This window comes from Sapajus apella, unplaced genomic scaffold (assembly GCF_009761245.1).
Source record: "Sapajus apella isolate SASKATOON/1434 unplaced genomic scaffold, GSC_monkey_1.0 scaffold49, whole genome shotgun sequence".
Classification (NCBI taxonomy): Eukaryota; Metazoa; Chordata; class Mammalia; order Primates; family Cebidae; genus Sapajus; species Sapajus apella.
This window is the reverse complement of record NW_022436989.1, coordinates 13,777,008-13,799,309: the sequence shown is the minus strand read 5'-3', so window position 1 is coordinate 13,799,309 and position 22,302 is coordinate 13,777,008. Positions and strand designations below refer to the sequence as shown.

Genomic DNA, 22,302 nt, shown 5'->3' with positions numbered 1-22,302 from the left:
ACCCAGGCTGGAATGCAATGGCGCGATCTCCGCTCACCGCAACCTCCGCCTCCTGGGTTCAGGCAATTCTCCTGCCTCAGCTTCCTGAGTAGCTGGGATTACAGGCACGCGCCACCATGCCCAGCTAATGTTTTGTATTTTTAGTAGAGACGGGGTTTCACCGTGTTGACCAGGATGGTCTCGATCTCTTGACCTCATGATCCACCCGCCTCGGCCTCACAAAATGCTGGGATTACAGGCTTGAGCCACCGCGCCCGGCCTATCTAGAATCTCTTTAATGATTTTTTTGATTGGCACTACCACAAATCCTGCAAAGTCATGCTCAGCATCTAAACACAGTTTTCTCCAGCATAAATGTGTTGTTTCAGACTTGATGGCTTTCATGGCGCTTCTGTAATAACAATGCCATCTCTGATGGTGTAATCCTTCCAGACAGAATAGATGATGTTCTGTCTATAAGGGCTATCCCTCCATAGTGTACTGTGTATAATGAGTCTTAAAGGTCCTTATGAACCCCTGATCTAGGGACTGAATTGGAGACACTCTGTTTGGGGGCAATTAGACCATTTTGATGCCTACCATGTTGAATTCAGGGGATTCTAGATGTCCAGGAACATTGTCCAATATCAAAAGAACTTTAAAAGGCAGTCCCTTACAAGGTGCTTCCTGAGTTCAAGGATAAAACTGATAAAACCAATCCAGAAAAAGCATTCCCACTTTTCAGTCCTTTTTGGAGGCCCTCTTGTTATATAACCAAAAGACCGGTGGCTGGTGCTTATCTTTTCCCTTCAAGGCTCAGGGGCCAGTGCCTTTATAGATAAGTGCAGTCCTGATCGTAAACACAGCTGTACTTGCGCAAAATAGTAGAGTTAATCCTATCCCTTCCTGACTTAAATCCTGGTGCCTGCTTCTCTTGCTTACTAATAAATGTCCGTCCTTTGTGTCATTTTTTTTTTTCTTTTAGAGTAGGGCACTTTTATTTGGATGAAGAACCTGTTTAGGCAGATATCCTTTCTCCTCCATGGTTTCCTTACTGCTGCCTGGGAACTTGTCTGCTGTCTCGTGGCTGGTAGGGGCTGCTTCTCCTGGTTATCCTGACATTTTTTAAGCAGGAACGCTTTCCAAAATTATCAAACCATCCTTTGCTGGCATTAAGTTCTCCAGCTTTAGATCCTTCACCTTCCTTTTCCTTTAAGTTGTCATATAATAACTTTACTTTTTGTTAAGTCATATTAGAGTCTATAGGTAAACAATTGTTTAAAACAATTCCACACCCACATAAAAGCTGCATTTTCCCTTCCTTCCTTCCCTGCCTCCTTCCTTCCCTTCCTTCCTTCCTTTCTCTCTTTCTCTCTCTCTTTCTTCTTTCTTCCTTTTTTTTTTTTTGAAACAGTACCTCACTCTGTCACACAGGCTGAAGTCCAGTGGCATGATCTCAGCTCACTATAGCTGGGACTACAGGCTCAGGCCACCATGCTCGGCTAATTTTTGTGTTTTTTAATAGAGAGACTGAGATTCCCCAAGTTTCCTAGGCTGGTCTCGAACTCCTGGACTCAAGGGATCTACCTGCCTTGGCTTCCCAAAGTGCTGGGATGATAAGTGCCAGCCATTGCACCCAGCTGCTGCATTTTCAATGTAAAATAAAAAGGCAGTTTGCAAAAAGTGCAAGATTTTCACACGTGCCCGTTTAGCTGTACAGAAATAGCTTTACAAATTTCCTTTTCATTTATTTTTTTACAGTGGTCCTCACGCTTGATTTTTTTATCTTGAAATGGTGGGCAAACAGCGGCAAATCTGAATCTGTGATACATATTAGGCAATTCAGCTTTTTCTGGTAATATCATGAGTTTTCTCTGCTTCTTATGAGCATTCCCAGCATCACTAGTGGCTCTTTTTATGGGCCCCATGGTGCTAATCAAGGTTTATGGTATTGCACTACGCAAGATGAAAAATATGTGAGACTACGAGATCATTTTTTACTGCATTATGCCATTTACTGGAGGGATGAACTGCTTATGCAGAGATGATTAGCATCACATGGCATTTGATACTCCCAACCCTTGAGCTCACTGCAGCAGCAACAGGAGGTGGCTACAACATTTTTAACTGCATAAATTTAAAATGTAAACTACAAAAATTTTAATTGCATAAAATTAACTAGTACTTACTACAGTTAATTTTATGAAATTATGATTTGATACTGCATCTTTACATTTGCTTGCATTTCTCTCAATTGCAAATGGAGCCATGTATGGTCTAAGTATTTATGTGTAACTTTTGATAATTTTTAACTTTTAATATAATGGCTTGCATATATTTTATGGTAGTAAGTGATAAAATAGTATCTACATGTATGTTATGCTTTAATGACATACCTAAATTTTTCTTAATTGAAAAATATTTCTAGATATAGAAATATCTGTGAAATTTTTCAAATTGTTTTAGTTTCCTGAAATTTTTTCCAATATAGTTATTGAAAAATATTGATGTATAAATGGACTTGCACAGTTCAAACTCATGCTGTTCAAGGATCAACCATATATGGAGAATCCTAGAATCAAATAGAGCAGAATTACTCCACAAATAAACCATTCCCTGTCTAGAGTTCCTTGGGCAAGTCCTGTGCTAAGAGCCAATTTCCTCACATTAAATACAGTAACAGATATTTATGGCATAAGCACAGGGTGGTTGACCGTGGCTCTAAAAATATTTCCCATTGAACAATACACTTCTGCCTAAGGGAGGTGTAATTATTGTGAATATTTATTAAACAATGAAAAATATTTACTGTATACGTATCACAGGAAAGAATATCATAGAAAATAAAAAGAAGTCAGAGATGCAGTAATTAATTGTACAAAACAGTTTTGTTTATTTTTAATGCTTTTCCTGTTTACAAAAATAATATATATCCACGGTAGAAAATTTGAGAAATGTTAAAAGGTACAAGAAAGGAAAGTCATCTATATACTCTGCTATTACCCAAAGATGACTGCTAGGAGCCAGTTTTATTCCTATGCAGTTGATTAATAACGCAGATACTGTTTTATTTTGTAACAAAATACAAATATTTTACATATTTGAGATTCTACACAGTTTTGTGTCAATAGTCTTTAGACACATCTTTAACATGTTTCCTCCTAAGAGTGTACAATCTAGTGGAGAGACGATGCCTTTGCTCATAAAAATAATAGCCTTAGGAGGTGCACGATAGGGATCTAGTGACTCAAACAGATAGCATGTGTAGCATGAATTCAGACAGAGGAGAGATGGGTTCTTGTGTGTTTCCATAGTTAAAGAAGGTTATCTGAAGGGGTACTTTGCGGTCTTGAAGTAGGGGAACGTTCAAGCGAAAGTGGCACTGATAGGGTGGGAACAGAACTATTCTAGGATCTAAGGGAGGTACTAATGTAGTAAACTCAAAACTGTATGGAGTGAGTGTTTGCAGATCTCATGCCAGCCCTAGAGTTCAGCAGGATCAAGTGGTGAATCCCAGTGTCCCCAGATCCAAACATTTTCTTTCTGAGTATGCAGGTTCTTGAAAAGATAAAAAGCTGACCTTCAGCATCAAACTACTGTCTGCTGGAAAGCTTCCTGGATGCCACACAGTGCCCTGTATTTGTGCTGCTAACACGTGTCACATGCAGACGCAGTGCTTTATGAAGTGTGTTGTCCTGTGTTGTCAAATTGCTGACAGATCAGGTGCTGTTGTGCAGGTGTCAGCCCAGTGCCCATAAGACTCAGTACACTGATAATAACTTGCAGCCAAGGCTAGACTGCTCCAGGAGGCAATATATATATATATAAAATCCACCTTTTGTTTTCTTTCTCTTTTTCAGCGTCAAGGCCACCGCCCCCGATATAGTCATTGTCTTAAATCATGGGAGCAGACAAGCGTGGGTGAGCCCATTCCAAGCTGCTGACACATACGGCCTGTTTGGGAAAAGGCAACGAGGCAGCTGAGTGAATGTTGAGATGACCATCTCACTTCAGCACGGGAGCACTCTGAGGCAGGGAGGGTGGGGAAGTGCATGGCTGGACTGGGGACACCTTCCAAATATGCATGACAGGGCGGAGCAGTGGATGGCATTGGAATACCCTCAGCTCCTCCCCCTGTCATTTGATCTGTTTCTCACCAATCTTTCTTTGCTTGCTTCTAGGAGATCCCTTTCTTCTTTTCCTTTCTCTCCTTCCTCTCATATTCATGGAGCATGTGCTGAATGAGAGGTGAGTAGGGATCAATGATGATTTAACACTCATAGGTAAAGTGTGATTGGAGGGCATGGGTAAGAGACAGTGATGAAGGCGGAAAAGTGATAAGCATCACTCAGGTCACCAGTGGACAGGCCACCACAGGCCTGTGTGGGCGGAAAGGGGACCTGAAGGAGCATCATCTATCACTGCCCTGATCTGCATTGCCTCAAAGAATAGCCACCTCCCACCACTATGAGTTGGCAACACCCTCAGCTAAAGGTAACAGAGACAGAGAAGCTGAGCGCCTGCTCTGTCTGTGTTCCCTGACACCTGGACGTGGCACTACTGGAGAGTCACAGACTCAGGGCTGGAACCTTCTGGGCATCCCTGCTTGTGAATCCAGAAATTTTCAGAGGCATCTCAGGGTGACTTTTTGGATCATTCTTTCCTTCCCCATGCCCTTGACCTTGTAGATGCTGAAACCATAAAATCTCAGACTTGGAAAGAAACTTAAATGACATCAGGTGAATGCTCTTCATTCTACCTCTCTAATTTGTCAGTTTGCCTTCGGCTTGAACACTGATGACAGGTAATTCACTGTTTCTAGAGATAGCTCATTCCATGGATAGTCAACGCAAATGAATAGAATGTTCTCTCGTACTGTGAATTTTAAATGTTACACTCTGTATCTTCCACCCCTTAATCTTAGCACTGCCCTTTGAAGACATACAAAATAAACTCACATTTTTTTTTCTATATGCAGCTACCAGATCTTCCTAAGTTTTCTCTACTTGGGGAAAGCACTTGGAATCCTCCAGCCACTTCTCTAAGCAGAATTTCCAGACCATCACCAGCCAGATGCCCTGCATCTGGGTCTGTGCCAGGTCTTTCAGGTTCCTTGTACTGTGCCCCACCTGCACCATCCAGCACTCTCTGGAAATGGAGGCTGTCTGCTTCTTCAAGAGACCCCATGTCACAGATAGAGCCTGGGAGCTCTTGGCTAGTGGAAAAGCTTCAGCTCACTATTAATGCATGTGACCCCTCTGTCAGTCCAAATGCTAACTTTTTTTTTTTTAGAATTGCCATAAAATACACATAACATCAAATTTACCATTTTAACCATTTTTGAGTGCACAGTTCAGTGGCATTAAGTACATTATTACTGTTAAGCAACCATGGCCACCATTTACCTTCAGAACTTTTTTTGTTTTGAACAATTGAAATTCCATACTCATTAAACAATGATCCCCTTTCTGTCTTCTCCCAGCCCCTGGCAACCATCATTTTGCTTTCTGTTTCTAAGAATTTGACTACTCTAGGTGTCTCATACAAGTAGAATCATATAGCATTTGTCTTTGTGAATGACTTATTTCATTTAGCATAATGTTCTCAAGTTTTATCCAATGTAGAGCAGGTGTCAGAGTTTTCTTCCTTCTTAAGACTGAATACTATATAATTGCACGTATGTATCATAATTTTTATCCATTTATCTGTGTATGGACACTTGGGTTGCTTCCACCTTTTAGTTACGGTGAACAGTGCTGCTTTGAACATGGGTATACAAATATCTGTTCAAGTCCCTGCTTCTAATTATTTGGGGTACGTATCCAGAAGTAGAATTGCAGATGGTAACTTATTGTACTTGTTGCTGCTTGACTGGATTTTTCCAACCCTATATTTGTGAATTTCACTTTTTGATCTGAAAGTTCCTGTAGAACCACTGTCTCTACAAATTGTTCTCATCATCTAAACCTGTTGAGATCATTAAGCTCATTGACGCCTAAGTATCATACAACACACTGGTGATCATTTACATCATTAGCTCTACATCAGATTCACTTGCAAGGCTCTGTGCCAAGCCCAAGATTTGTTTCTCACAAAGCATTGTCACCAGTGCACAGATGATGTCAGTTAGAGGGAATGCTGATACAGGAAGCAGAAAGCAGCTGTGGCCTCTTCCCGTCTCTCTTTCCTCCCCCACTCCTTCCCCACCTTGATCTCCTCTTTTGCATCTCTGCACTCTTGAGTTTTCTTCCATATTCTCATTCTGCTCTAAAACATGGTTGGGGATAGCCTGTAGTATGCTATGTGGGGGTGAGTCAGCAGAAATGTCAGCTTGTATTGTCCCTTAATCCATGTTGAGAGGTCCAGAGAGAAGTAACTAGTCAGCAGTGAGGTAGACACAAATCATGTGGGGTAAAGTTTTCAAACTTTAGAAGAAAAAAAATCTAACATTTCCAAGATTGCTAACTTCTTTGAGGACAGGTGCATCTGTCTAGAGCAATAGCCCAGGAAGAGGAAGGAAGGCAGCCAAACTGTATTATAGGGATTCCCACCAACCCAGAGAGCCAGAACCACAGAAGTCTTTGCATTCCCCAGCCTCACATCCAGGCTCCACTCAACCTATCTCACCCTGCAGGATGGGATCTATGCCCCCATCAGACCATCTCCATATTTCCAGTTTCTACTTGTAGTCTGAGGGGAACATGATTTTAAAATATTTGGTATCGTTGTCCTCATTGTGATGTAGACCTGGGGCAGAGTCTCAGTCAGAGAAGTGAACTATGGAGAAAATGGCAAACTCATCTGAAGAATAAGAATTTTTAAGGTTCACTTTACTCAGATGCATGTAGTTCCAGTTATCTATTATTGTATAACGAGCCAGCCCAAAATTCAATGGCTTAAGACAGTCATCTGATGATATATCAGGATTCAGGCAGAGCTCAGCCTGAAGTTCTTCTAAGTTCCTGGGTGCATAGACAGAGGCAAGTCACCCAGTGGTAATCAGCAGGTGGATGCCCTGGTTTGAGAGTTGAAGATGGCTGTACTCATCTATCTGGTGTCTTGGTGAGAATGATAAGGAAGCTGGGCTCCACTGGGCTGTTACTTGAAACACCTACATGTGGCCTCTCCGGCATGGCAGCTTCAAGGTAATCAGATGTCTTACGTGATGGCTCAGGGCTCCCAGAGAGTGTTCCAGTGAACAAATCTGGAGGCTGCTGGCCTTTTATCATCTAGCTTTGGAAATCACCTGGTATCATCTCTGATGTACTCTGCTGGTTGAAGTAGTCACAAGTTTCAAGGATAGGGGACACAAACCCTACCTTTCAGTGAGACACTGTCAAAGAATTTACAATCATATTTCAAAGCTGCCATAGACATGTATGCATATTTGAATGTGATAATATAACCACATCTGCACCTGCAGTTCATCACAAGTACCCCACACAACCTAGCATTCAAAGGGTTGTATGGCTTGGGAAGAGGAACTCACATCCTATTGGGGCATCAGAGGTTTCATGAGTGAGACAGGTCCTGAAGGATATAAACTGTGTTACAGATGCAGATGGAGGAGGAACTGTCCAAGGAAAAGGAATCAGGCAAGGAGAGACATAGGGAGAAAAATGATCATGAGAGGCAGGAGGAGAATTCTGAGGGTCTGCTATAGCTGGGGGTAGCCCCAGGAACAAAGAGATCTCTGAACAGGGCAAAGATGCAAAACATCAAGGATAGGATAGGGCAAGCAAAGGTTATAGAGCACCTTTCAGGGAAAGACAGTATAGGTTGGAGACTTGAGGGAGAAGGAAGAATTCGAGTTCTAAAAAAGTAGGGCATTCGCTGCTGGGGAAGGGTTCCCAGAGGCTGAGGACTGAGAGTGGTTAAGTGCTTCCTTTCACCTTGAAAATAAGGAGGTGCATTTTTCCTCGGGGGGGGTAACAGCAAAGGAAAAAAGTGGATTACCAATGAGTAAATTCTGAAGGACAGAGAAGTAAAGTGGAGGGCTGGTTTCAATCTTTTGAGTAATGTAAGAGGTAAGGCTATTTACTAAAAGTGAAAAAGCACTGTGTGTTAGACATTTGCATGAGTTTCTATGAAAATACAAAATATGACTTGTTTAGAGAACTTTGGTAAAGTAAGCAAATGTTCAGCCAGGTGTTGGAATGATTAATTGTACAATTCGGTTTTATTTATTTTTAATGTTTTTCCTGTTTACAAAAATAATATATATCCACGATAGAAAATTTGAAAAATATTAAAAGGTACAAGAAAGGAAAGTCATCTATATACTCTGCTATTACCCAACGACAACTGCTAGCAACCAGTTTTATTCCTATGCAGTTGATTAATAACACAGATATAGTTTTATTTTGTAACTGAATACAAATATTTCACATATTTGAGATTCTACAGTTTTGCTTCAATAGTCTTCAGACACATCTTTAATGTGTTTAATGTCTATATGGTACCCATGCCGTAGAAATGCCATAACTTATTTAACCATTCTCTATTTTGGAATATTTAGATCATTCTGAGTCTTCATTATTTCACATATACAGTGTGTGTCTCACATGTATGTGCAGTATGTTATACAACTATATGTATGCATATACAGTGTGTGTCTCACATGTATGTGCAGTATGTTATACAACTATATGTATGCATATACAGTGTGTGTCTCACATGTATGTGCAGTATGTTATACAACTATATGTATGCATATATAGATATCGTCCATGAGCAGTCTTTGTAAGTATGTGCCTCTCTGATTGTTTTTTCTTAGGACATATCACTAAATCAGAACACATAAACTCTTTCAAGGTTCTTGAGACATATTGCCAAACCGCCTTTCCAAAAAGGGTGTACCAATTTTTATTTTCATCCACAGTCAGGCAGCTCGCTGACCCTTGTCCACATTTTTGTCACTTTAAAAAGAAATATCGCTTGGGAAAGCTCAGTTTCTTCTGGTAGTTGACACATTGGGATGTTTTTTCACTGTAAAACTAAGGTCATGTTTTTAAAATTCCAGCTCAGACATAGGACTTCTCTGAGGCTCTCCTTTACTCTCAAGTCCTTTTCGTGAGGGGACGGGTGGGAGAGGAGACTGATTCAAGGTGCCTTCAGACTCTGAGGTTCTGGTATTTTCACGGGCATTACTGGCAGCAGATTGTTCAACCCTTCGGCCAATAAGACAAAGAAGGAAAGTATTTCAGCGCTTGCTGTTTGTCATAGTGGCTTTGATTAGGAGAAAATAAGTGGGAAACGGGAGTTGCTGCGACAGGGGGCTTGGACGGCCAGCGCACTGCCCGGAAGCGGCCCCCACTACATGCGCGCGATCACACACACGCGCACACACACACGCGCCACACACACACACACGCACACGCACACGCAGCGCGCGGTCCGCTGGAGTTTGGCTACTGGAGTCAGGGACGGAGGGAGGGGAGGGGCTGGTGGCGGTCGGGCCGGGGTCTGGGCGCCACCGAGCGCGCGCCCCACCTCTGGAAACCGCGCAGAGGGCGGTGTGTCCCGGGCCCGGCAGCCCAGCCCCCGCTCTCAGGCCAAGTTTGCGCGCGGTCTCCGCTGACTCTCGGGTTACCTGAGCCGGCAACCACGTCAGCGCCACATCATCTGGGCTTTTTATATTGCAAGGAAACAGGAAAAGAAGGAAAAGAAACAACGCCCGAGAGAGCCAATCCCAGGGAGCCGGCGCTGCCCGGAGGAGCGGGCGGGCTCGGGCGGGCGCGCGGGGGAGCGGGCGGCCGGCGGGCGGGAGCCGGGCCCGGGCGGGGGCGGGGCGGCGGGGCCGGAGGGGGCGGCGGGCAGCGCTCCGGCGGGTCTGCGGCGTTGGCCTTGGCTTTGGCGGCGGCGGCGGCGAAGATGCTGCAGTCCCTGGCCGGCAGCTCGTGCGTGCGCCTGGTGGAGCGGCACCGCTCGGCCTGGTGCTTCGGCTTCCTGGTGCTCGGCTACCTGCTCTACCTGGTCTTTGGCGCCGTGGTCTTCTCGTCGGTGGAGCTGCCCTACGAGGACCTGCTGCGCCAGGAGCTGCGCAAGCTGAAGCGGCGCTTCCTGGAGGAGCACGAGTGCCTGTCCGAGCAGCAGCTGGAGCAGTTCCTGGGCCGGGTGCTGGAGGCCAGCAACTACGGCGTGTCGGTGCTCAGCAACGCCTCGGGCAACTGGAACTGGGACTTCACCTCCGCGCTCTTCTTCGCCAGCACCGTGCTCTCCACCACAGGTAGGGTATCCTGCGCGCCCCGGCCACCTTGCGCACACCCCGCACCCCCTGCCCCGGAGCCCCGGGCCCCTCTGACCCTCCCACCCCATCCCCCACCTTTCGCCATCCCGGCGCCTCCAGCCGGCCTCCCCCTACTGTGCTCGTCCTTCCGACCTTCCCCTTTCTGGCGCCCCCGACCCCTGCCGCGGTGACTTGGGGAGGGGAAGCGCCGTGGAGCAGAAGCCAGAAAGGTGGCTCCAGGCGTGACTTGGTTGTCGCCGTCTATAACTCTGGGGAAGTGGTCCCTAACTTCGGCCTGGGTGGCTGCAGGGGCTTCCTTCACCATCGAGTTCTTTTTTTGCAATCCCCTAAGCCAGTCTATGGGGTCTGAATGCGTAGCAGCACCTGGCCGCCGCGCGGCTAGGCAGCGGGGTGATGGAAACGTGCTAGCGCTCACCTTCCTCCTGACCCCATCCCAAAGGCCGACGCTGCACAGTCTAGTAATAATACCTTCTAAAGGGTCACCTTCCGGAGCCTGCTGTCCCTTTGGATTATACAGATATTCCAGCTCCTTTGTACCTTGGAGGCAGTTTTGGTGGTAGCCGAGTGACATCACTCTGCTCTTCCCAGGTGACCTGTGGGCGGACGGGACGATCTGGTTTCTTTTCAGAGTAAGAGGAGGGTGAGAGAGAGCAAAGGGAGCATCGAATTGCCTAAGATCTGACTAAATGGGGGTACCCTGATTCAGCAGTTTCTTCAACTTCAGGTGTGCGAGGGTTCCCGTAAACTTCGAAGCGCCACGTCCCCGCCCAACTCACCCGCGGGGCGCTCTGCCATGGAGGAGCGTCCTCAGGTGATGAGGCCAGGCGCATGCCCCAGGCCTGGGTCACTGTGCCAGATTAGATGGATGAAGGCCGAATTTCCCCAGCCTGACCTAGTAAGGCACATAACCTAGGTGGAGATATAAATTGGTATTTGGTTACTGGAAGGAATCTCAAAGAGCATTCAGCACAGTCCTTTCTTTTGATCCATGAGAGCCAATCTTTGAAACAGTCCATCTTGTCATGCACAAGGTCACACACTTCTTAGTTACCACTGTCGTCCTGGAACCTGGGCCTTGTGATTTCTCTGCCAGGAACACTTTGTCACCCCCGACTTTCAACCTTTACAGGTGAATCACCTCCCTTTGTGTGACTCCCAGCTCTTCCTTCCTCCCTACCCCCTCTCCACCACCCAAATTACTGTGTATCATTCCCTTTGGGCTATATCTAGTTGATTGTCTTGGTAATTACTTGGTAATGAGTAATAATACACTATTCATGTACATCACATGAAACAATTATTCAAAGGTCTGGGGTGAATTATCTACCCTGAAATAAACAGAAGTGGAATTCTAGCTTGTATTGTGAGATCCGAAAAAACTGTGTTAAATATAGCCCTAGACCAGACAGACCTGTTAACTCACTTTCCAAAGAATGCCTGTTCCCTTGCCAATACAACTTAATTTTTTGTTCCATAACTTTGCCTCCATTGTCTTTACCTAGCTCTCTGTTCCTCAGATCATTTAGAAGTCACCTTTCCTTTCCTTTGGAATATGTTTGTTCCATATTGAGAGTCATTCATTCTTCCCAGAAGTGTTTCCACAGAGCTACAGAAAGTTTACAGCTGGGTCACAGTGTTGGGTAAACATTTTGCGGAATGATTATAGAGTGTGGTAATAATGTGAAGATAGAACAGGAATAAGAGCAGTTTCAAGGAAAAAGGTTTGCTTTTTTCTTGTTGGGATTTTTCATGATTATTTCATGCATAGTCTTCACATCGAATTACCTAATTAAATGTTAAAAATTAGTTTGTAATCTTGAATAGATGAGATATTCTTCCCAGAGGAGAATTAGAAAATGTTGTAGTTTCTATTTAAGAAAGGGGTGGGGTAGGAATAGACATCTTATTATTGGTATTCAGATTGCATTGTAGTTCCTAAGAAAGTCTGCATTCATGCAAAACAAGTGTTCATTTAGGAAATCAGTGCAAGGGGCACTTAAGGATAAACTCAATGAAAAAGGTGCCTCTTGGTTTGTAAAGTTAGCAGGTCAATGAATTCTTGTTATATGAATAAAACTATTCTAAATGAAAAATACTCTTCTGTTGGCTTTGTACTGACCTATTATTTGACACATTTGATATTTCTTAAGGTTTCAAAATTATGATTACCCATTATTTGATTCATTTGATGTTGCTTAAAGTCTTCAAATTATTATAGGTACCCTGGCCATGAATTTTATGATGGGTGCGAAATCTTTTCTTCCCAACAAGAAGCAATATTTTAAATTGTTTGCTGGAAACAGACAATTTTTTAGAGTAAAGCTGGTATGCTTCATTACTAGGATAATATTTTCTGGAAAAGTACCAGCCAAATAAAATGAATTGCAATCCCTTTTCTTTTTGGGATGGATATTAGACATGTTGTGCTTGTTTTTTTCTTTTCTTAACACTTCTACTCCTTTTGATGGCAAATCACTGAGATTATTGTTACCCAATTAATCAGTATAGGCAATCTTTGACTTACCCGGAATGCTAACAATGAGCATTACAAAGATGCTGTTATTGGTAGTCATCCTTGTAATACAGGCCCATGAGAGTATTTATGTCAGAATCTTCTCACCCCTAGAATGTCCACACTTCCATTTCTGGAAGGAACTGAGTAAAGTCTTCATGGTCTATTTGGAAGAAAGCTTAGGTTGGTAATTCAGCAATGTTCTTCTCATTCTCTGCTTTACCAAAAACTCTGAATTCTTTCCAGCAAAAAAAATTAACATCTCTTTATTTTCCTTTGTAGAGAAGAAAAGATTTCTCACCCACTTATAATAAAATACAAATTAACAAGATAAAAGCACACACATTTAGTTAATATAAGTTCTACATGACATAGAAACCTTTAGAAACGAAGACCCAAAGAAACAGGGAAGCTTACATATTTTTAGGGACAGTTGTGTGGACAAATGATTGGAGAATGAAGGGTATGATCTGGCTGGGCCCAGTGGCTCATGCAGGTACTCCCAGCATTTTGGGAGGCCAAGGTGGGAGGATTGCTTGAGGTCAGGAGTTCAAGGCTACAATGAGCTACGATTGCACCATTGCACTCTAGTCTGGGCAAGAGAGTGAGATCTCATCTCTACTAAAAATTTAAAAAATTAGCCCAGAGTGATGGCATGTGCATATAGTCCCAGCTACTTAGAAGGCTGAAACGGAAGGACTGTCTGTGTGAGCCCAGGAGTTTGAGGCTGCTGTGCTCCAGCCTGGGCAACAGAGCAAGACTCTGTCTTGGAGAAAAAAAAAAAAAAAAAAGAGGGTATGATCTAAAAAGCTAATAAACTGGAGGAATTTAGGAAGGCGTATTTGTTCAGATTCTTCTTGGCATCTCTGTGTCTTCAAAGATAAGGCATTTCTTTTCTCAAGGTATAAGGTGGGTTTCCTTGGAATGAGGATCTTCTTCAAAGGAAGGGCAGAGCTTCAGGGGAGAAGGTTGGGAGGAAGATGAGAATGACCTTCCTGCTTCTGCTGTTTTCTCAAATGCTAAGGTGCCCTGTTTGGGGGTAGCATATCCTGAACTCCATCACACTTTGTTCTAAAAGACACAGCAACATCTGCCTAGGAATCATATGAGAACAGGTGAAAGAGTACAAGACAGTTTTGAGCTTTTCAGAAAGAAGAGTCGTATACAAAAAAAAAGGAAGCATTATAAAAAAAAGAAACATTATAGAATGCGGAACTTCCCACAGAACTTTTATGCTGTGGTTTTTTTTTTCAAGCATTTGGGAAATAATGTCCAGGTGATACTTGGAAAGTAAGAAATAATTGTTAAACTTTAGTAGCCATCTAAAACTTTGGACAGTGTCATTCATTCTTAAGAACAATTTGTGATGTTGATTTACTAAAGTTTACTTCTTTATTCATCACCAAAGCAAGGCCATATTGTGACCACGACTATTTGGTAAAAATGCAGTTTTTGTATTAATGCAGTACACAGACTTTTATTTTTGGAGATAGGGTCCTGTTCTATCACTCAATCTGGGGTGCAGTGGCACCATGCTGGCTCACTGCAGCCTCTAACTCCTGGGCTCAGCTGATCCTCCCACTTCAGCGTCCTGAGGAGCTGGGACTACAGGCACACACCACCACACCTGACCATTTTTAAAATTTTTCTGTAGAGAGGGTGGTCTTGCTTGGTTGCCCGGGTTGGTCACAAACTTGTTGCCTCAAGCCATCTCCTGCCTCAGCCTTTCAAAGTGCTGGGATTACAAACATGAGCCACCATGCCTGGCCCCTATTCCTGTCATTGGTAGCCCTGGTGCCTTTAGTCAGGATATTGCTTTATCCCTATTTATGAAGAGATGCATTGAAACTCTATTTAAAATGTTCGGTAAGTAAACTTAATTGGGCTTCATTTACAGTGGCTTTTGATTAAGGCAAGGTAGGGAACTGCTACAACATATGTAGTTTTCAAAGAAGATGGGAAGAGACAACGGGGGATGCTGGACTGATTCTTAGATTTCAAATTATTTTCAGTAGTAGAAATATGTTGTTACCATCAACAAATACTTGTTGAGCTTTTAGAATAGAATGAAGTGGGCCAGACATGGTGGTTTACGCCTGTAATCCCAGGACTTTGGGAAGCCAAGGCAGGTGGATCACAAAGTCAGGAGTTCAAGACCAACCTGGCCAATGTGGTGAAACCCCATCTCTACTAAAAATACAAAAATTAGCCGGGAGTGGTGGTATACGCGTATAATCCCAGCTACTCGGGAGCCTGAGGCAGGAGAATTGCTTGAACCCAGGAGACAGAGGTTGCAGTGAGCTGAGATTGTCACTGCATTCCAGACTGGGCAATAGAGTGAGGCTCTGTCTCAGAGGTGGGGAGTGAGGGAGGAAAAAAAAGAATAGAACGAAGTGGGCAAACTAGGGCCCCCGGACCTGATCTGGCCCACCACCTGTTTTTGTGTTGCCTGAGCTAAGAATGGCTTTATTTTCAAATGGTTGGGACAAAAAAAAAAAAAAAAGAAAAATAATGTTTTCTGACACAGTCAAGTTTTATGAAAATCAAATTTCATTGTCTGTAAAGAGTTTATCGGTGTTCAGCCACACCTGTTTGCTTCTGTATCATTTATGACTGCTTTCCGGCTACACTGGCAGAGTTGAATAGTTGGACAGAAACCATGTGACCACAAAACCTAAAACATTTACTCTGTCAGAAAAGATTTGCTGACATCTGCTTCAGAATGATACTTGAAAGGTAGCTAAGAGTATTCTGAGTATTTTACTTCCTTTTTGCAGACTTTGTATAAGACAGTTCAGCTTCTCAGACTTCTTTTGTGCTGTTGTTTTAAGGGGTATGCAGCATTGAATAAATTATGTATCACCACCAACCACTTGCAAAACAAAGGTTTATTTCAGATGTCACTTACTCGTGATCCAATTTATGACACTGCTTTTTTTTTTCTTTAGTGGTGACAAAGCTACACTAGATAATTGTGACGATCTTATCTAAAATGTGCAATAAATACTATATCTGCTATAGAATTTACATAAAATTAAACAAGCAAACTCAGTATCAGCCAGAAGAGAGATCCAAAATCCCACGTTTTGACGTTTGTGCTCTGTATTCACAGGTCTTGATTTTGGGCCTTTACATTTAATTCTAGAAGTTTAATTGCCTGGTTTTCAAGCCTATAATTTAATAGATTACAGAGGGAAAGGCACAGCTATAGGGAAGCATACATGGCAGGGTATAAAAAGATAGTTTTAAAATTCCAAACTAAAATTTTGTTTTGAAATAGCACCTTTATTGAACCCTTTACATGTGTGAGGCAATGTTTACACATATTCTCTTCCATGCATTGCAGTAAACTGATGAGATGTAGGTTTCATTGTTTTCACTTTACAGAAGATGAAGCTGAGTTTTAGGCTGAACGACTTCTCTACCGAGGTCCCAGAGCTGGAAGTGACATGGTCTTGATTTGAATGCAGGTATATCTAAGAACCTGAGCTCTAATAGCATCTGGGCATAGGAGCTTGTTATGGGCCAAATTGTCTCCCTCAAGTCCTTATGTTGAAGTTCTAGTCTTAGTAATTCAAAATGTGACTGTATTTATAGGGAACATCTTTAAAGAGGTGATTAAGTTAAAATGAGGCCACAGTGAGAAGGTGGCAATCTGCAAGGCAAGAGAGAAGCCTCAGAAGTAATGAAGCCTGTAGACACGTTGATTTTGGACTTGAAGCCTGCAGAACTTTGAGAAAATAAATTTCTGTTTAAACCACCCAGTTTGTGATATTTTGTTAAGGCAGCCCTAGCAAACTAATGTAGAGGTACACAGTAGTTTTAATTTAGTTGCACAAAAACTATACAAATAATGGAGCACAAGAGACAGAATCTTTAAGTCTTTACTCTTGCAACAAACAATTTTATATACCTGATTGGGGCATCATTGTTTTAGAGCACAGTATAGTAATTCATGTCCTTGAATCATCAAGAAAAATGTCTTATCATGTTTCTACTTAAGAAGGCAGGAAAATGTATAATAAATTCTAGAAGCAGTTCCACCCAAAAATGGTCAAAGACAACAGATACTTAGTGTTTAAATCTGTGAACTCATACCTGTCTATAAAACATATCAGTTTTTAGGATTTCGAAGGTTTGGTTTTTTTTTAAACTATAAATTTGTTATTATATATGCCTATTTTATAGCCCCTGGAAGGTATTGCTACTATTATCAATAACTTGAAAGAAATGATACCTTTGCTTTTATGACATAACTGTAAGTCCTATCAGGAACAGAATCTTTGATTGAACCAGCAACCTAATGGGAACTCCGGTGTTCTCAGAACAAGTTGTTTTATGACATTGCTCATTGGACTGTTGCTGTGTGTGTCTGTTGTCTTTGAAGCATGTGAATTGCCGACACTCAATTGTTTTGACCCACAAAAATGGCAATTCCACTTGGTTCAGGTTACTACAAGGTTGGTTTCAGGGACAGAAATCTCATCTGCCTCATACACTCTGACATCCTCAGAGTTGCACTGTGCTGTGTTTTATTCTCCAGAGACATCTTCTGATTCCATTACTGACAAATCCATGAAACGCTAAGGTGCTGAAGGTCTGCATTGCCTGTGTCATACCCAGGCTGCTTATTCGTGGCAGGAGATACAGGTTGTCTCTTTATTGGAAAGCAAGCAACTTTGGGGTGTTTTATTGATTCCCAAGACCCATCTATCTCCTAGACTCAGTTTGTACTCTGATTTCTTTGTTTCTTCTGCATAGAACCCTTATTTTTTGTCCAGTCCTCAAAGCTGGTGGCCCACTCTCTGTCAGCAGCATGTTGCAAGGTGATGATCCTGGTATGAGGCTGAGTGAGGAAAAAAGAGAACAGGGAGTTGGAGGAGTAGAGTTTGCGCACCTGCAAGGACAGTGGGATTGTCTCCCTGATCTTGAATCAGACCGACAGGGCTTATCTGTGACTTTCCACTGCTTTCCATGTTCGCCTTCTTTAATTTGTAAAACAGTCGATTGTATTATATTGATGAGATTAATTAGCTTAGGTTAGACATTGACAGTGTTTTTAATTTGCTACTGTCTGCTTGATCCCAGATCAGAGTCTAACTTTTTGCATTAGCTCCTCTGACTGGGATTGACGCACTTTGTGAAATAAAAGCCTGCCTGCTGCTGCCTCTGAGACTCAGTTATTAGTACCCATGGAAGGGCTTTAGGCAGAAAGCTTCCAGGGTTCTCAGAGAGAGTTGGTGAAATCATGGCTGGTACGTTCAGAGGTCAGAAAGCCAGGCACAGAGTGTTAAATACAACATGTTCTCACTCATATGTGGAATCTAAAAAAAGTTAATCTCAAACAGTTTTCCTAATTTACTAACTTCTGGGATTATCTTTTGAAAAAGAAACAATGGAAGATAATGAAAACAAATGGAAATGGTTAGCAAGAAAAAAAAAGATTGGCTTTGTAGAAGTAAAACATAAACCAGAGCATACTAGCACCTAGGAAGGGCACAGGGAGAGGGGATGGGGAGAGATTGGTTACAGGATACAAAATTATAGCTAGATAGGAGGAATAAGTTCTGGTTTTCTAGACCAGTGTAGAATGACTGTAGTTAGCAATAATATGTAGTTTCAAGTCGCTAAAAGGAAGATATTAAGTATTCCCAACACGAAGAAATGATAAACATTTGGGATGATGGATCTGGTAGTTACCCTGACCTGACCACTGTACATTATATGTCTTGTGGATCACTGCGTACCTCATAAATATGTAAAATTATTATGTGTCCATTTTAAAAAGAAAGAAACTTTTCTTTCTTTCTTTTTTTTTTTTTTTTCCTTGAGACAGAGTCTCACTCTGTCACCCAGGGTGGAGTGCACTGGTAGGACCTCAGCTCACTACAACCTCCGCCTCCCGGGTTCAAGGGATTCTCCTGCCTCAGCTTCCCAAGTAGCTAGGATCACAGGCACATGCCAGCACACCCGGCTAGGTTTTGTATTTTTAGTAGGGACAGGGTTTTGCTGTGTTGGCCAGGCTGGTCTTGAACTCCTGACCTGAGGTGATCTGCCCAACTCTGCCTCCAAAAGTGCTAGGATTACAGGCGTAAGACACTACACCCTGCCAAAACATCTTTCTTTAGAAGAAAGTAAACCTAAAACTATTCAAGTCAAAAGACAAAACAAAAGCAAGCAGAATGTTTCTAAGGGATTTAGAGAGAGTAAAACCTGTTAGTTTCCATTTCTGTGAGTATGGTCAATGGAGTTGGGGTTGGAGGCTCCAGTTGTTACAGTTGTCCCTGTGTGGGTGGCTCTGTGAGATGAGTTAAGCTGTTTACTCAAGTTGATGCCTCAGTGCCCTATTCACTCTGCTTCACTGAAGCCTCTTGGGGTTTATTCAGACACATTTGCATTAACTCCTCCTACTGGGATTGACGTACTTTGTGAAATGAAAGCCTGCCTACTGCTGCCTCTGAGACTCAGTTTTTAGTACCTGGTTTCATCATTTCGTCTGAATAGAGTCTGAAGGATCTTTAGTGGAAGTATGCACTGAGAAGGGGGGCGTCAGAACTGCCCTCTCCCAGAAAAGCATGCTTCCCAGGACATGCTGAGCCAGGCACACACAGGACTTGGGGCTACTGAGAAGCAGGTTCTTTTCAGGTTCTATCGCTCCAGGCCCCTCCTCCGTTTCTTCTCAATCTTTCTCCATGACACTTAGCTTTCTACCTGCTGGTTCCCATAACACCTGTCTTCACCTGCCATCACCCGTTTTCACCTGGTCTCACTGTTTTCACCTGGTACCTGGTTCCCATAGCACCTGTCTTGGCCTCACTTGACATCCCTAGCACTCAGCAGGTGCTCAAAAGGAGCAACTTAAAGCACAGTTCTTCATATGTCTGAATCTGTATCCTTCTCTGAGGAGGTTCTGAGGGTGTTACTTCTGTTCAAGAGACCTTAGATATAACTTTATTCTCTTGATGAGGAAACAGAGGCCCACATTGCCAAAATGACTTTTGAAGCTATTCGTATAAAAACAATGATATCTGAGGGAGGTCATATATACTCAGTGCATCACAAAGGCCCTAAGTGATCTAGAGAGAAGAGGGGCATTCGTTCCTCAATGAGTATCTGTGGAGCACTTGGGTTGACTAGGTACTACTCCAGGCACTTAGGGATGTGGCAAGGAACAAAAAGAAATGTCACTCTTGCCCTCCTGGTTGTGCCAGTCTGGGTGGAGGAGGGAGATACAATTATAGTGGCCAAGAGAAAACTTCTCCTTCGCCCTCTGAAGGTTCACTGAAAATCAACTGATAAAAGGCACATTAATAGGAGAAAAGGCATATACAGTTACTTGACCATAGTTTATGTGACATGGCAGCCTTCAGAATGAAGACCCAAAAATACAGGGTTATCCACTTTTAAGCTTAGGTTCAACAAATTGTAAACAGGTGTGTAAAATATGATTGGACCAAAAGGGAGTGATCTAATTCTTATAAGATTGAGTAAGGAAGCCCAGCAAGGCCTGTCTAGATTCTTCTGGGCCTCTTTGGGCATGCATTCCTTCCTTCTGGGTATGGGGCTGCACCCTCTCTGGAATGGGGATTCTTATGAGCTTCAGTCAAACAAGATGGGTCATATGAGTTCATTGGCCAGTTTCAAACAGAAAGGTGGAGAAAAAGTTAGAGGAGGATTGTCTGGTTTTATGGCTGGCTTTGGGGAAAAGGGGTTCTGGTTTCTAGGATCCACCTTGAGGAAGAGGTATTCCAGATTCCATGGTTAGCCTTGGGGGAAGATGAAGGGTGAGAGACAGGAGGGCAGGAGAAGGTTAGAGAAAAATTTTTGCTTCTAGACCTTAATTTGGGTTATCATTTTCTGAGCTCCAGCGTAAACAAGAAGATAACTAAAGGAAAAGCACAGGATGCTAGGTGGTGATAAGGGCTCAGGAGCAACATAGCAGAGCAAAGGAGACGGGGAGTGTGTGATTAGTGTGTGGTGAAAGGGGGCGGAGTCCAGGATTGCAGTCTTCTGTAAAGTGCTCCGCGAAGGCCTTACTGAGAAGATGGCATTTACATAAAGAGTTGGAGGAGGTGGGGAGTGCATCCTGCAGTTTCCTGGGGAGCTGTGTTCTAGAACAAAGGCCCCTACTGGAGGTGCAGCTAGAAAGTGACTGTGGCTGGAGCTGAGGAAGAGGGGAGTGATGAGGTCAGGAAGAAGGGGAGGGGGCAGATGCTGTAAGATGTCCTAGGCAAAGCATCTGGCTTTTATCTGAGCTGGGGGAAAGCACCGGGAGGTTTTGAGCCAAGGGGTGACACAATCTGATTGATTGTGCCAACACGTTCACTCTGGCTGGTGTAGGGGCTGAGGCTGAGACCTGAAAGGAGGCTCTTCCAATGACCCAGGTGGTCATTAGACCCCTGATGCCTGTCAGTGGCTCAGGAAAGTGGTGATGAGAAGTGGTCAGATTCTGGATCCATATTGTTGGCCAAACCATCTGGCTTTGCTGATGGATTGGATGTGAGGGGTAAAAAAAGAAGAGTGAAGAATGACCCCAGGGTTTCTGGTCTAAGCCCCTGGCAATGTGGTTCTTCTTTATAGACCAAGGGAAGGCCGTAGAAGGAGCAGGTGCTGAATGAAGAATCAGGATCTGGAGCAGGGTCTGGAACCTGCTGAACTTGAGATCCCTTTTGGGTGTCCAGAAGGATCTATTTACACGAGGCACACAGTAAACCCTCATGGGGCGTGGTGAGGGCCACACTTGGAGTGTAGCTGACAGTGCCTTCTGTTGGTACAGCATGCCATGATGTCATGTTGTATCACATGCATCCGTTAACTCACTGCAGAGGCTGAAGAAGGCGTTTGAGGGTGATATCTGATTTTGGCCTTGAGGAAGAAATAGAGTGTCAATAAGTAGAAAAGAAAGAAGAGGTAATTCAGATTGAGAATGTGAATTCCCTGGACTCATCTGCTATCTAATGAATACATTTCACAACAATGTTAAATACTTTCAGGCTAAGAGAGAGTATCTAAACTGTAATGTTGTTTTCTAATTTAATATTACAAAAAGTTGTTTGTAATATTAAAGAAAAAGAAAAAGCCCTCCAAAAAAAGTATATTTGCTTCATAGTTTCTTAAAATTAACAGTAGGACATTTAGTATTTGATACAATAGTTTAATAGAAAATTATATGTTATGTAATTCAAAGAACAAATCAATATCTCTGGTACTGTTTTAAGGAGTAGCTAATATTAAATAAAGTCACCAAAGAATGAATCTAGGTGGTTTCTGTTTTTAGGAAGAAAAACATGAATTTTTTTTCATAGACAATCTAAACATTTTAGGAGTATGTCAGGTTCAAATAAACACATTGACAATTTTTACAGTTTGTAATAGATAGGCAAATTTTCATGTGACTCTCAGAAAAACACCTACACCCAGGTGATTTTCATTTTTACTGCCTTGCTGCTTTACTGTTTGAAATGATCCCATGAGTATAACAGGGCTGGCTCGCTGCTCATCATTGACAATCTAAACATCTTTTTTTTCTTCAAATACTGTATTTTTGATGCAGCCACAGCTT

The 22,302-nt window shown here is 42.9% G+C and overlaps 1 protein-coding gene across 1 annotated transcript in view; it reads left to right on the top strand.

The window, feature by feature from the left end:
- Positions 1 to 9,190: 9,190 nt before the first annotated feature.
- Positions 9,191 to 22,302, top strand: part of KCNK1 (potassium two pore domain channel subfamily K member 1) — a 57,982-nt gene continuing 44,870 nt past the window's right edge. Inside the window, exon 1 of the mRNA XM_032242320.1 lies at positions 9,191 to 10,207. Coding sequence (XP_032098211.1) covers positions 9,853 to 10,207 — 355 coding nt within the window. The 5' untranslated portion in view covers positions 9,191 to 9,852. The remainder of the gene's footprint in view (positions 10,208 to 22,302) is intronic.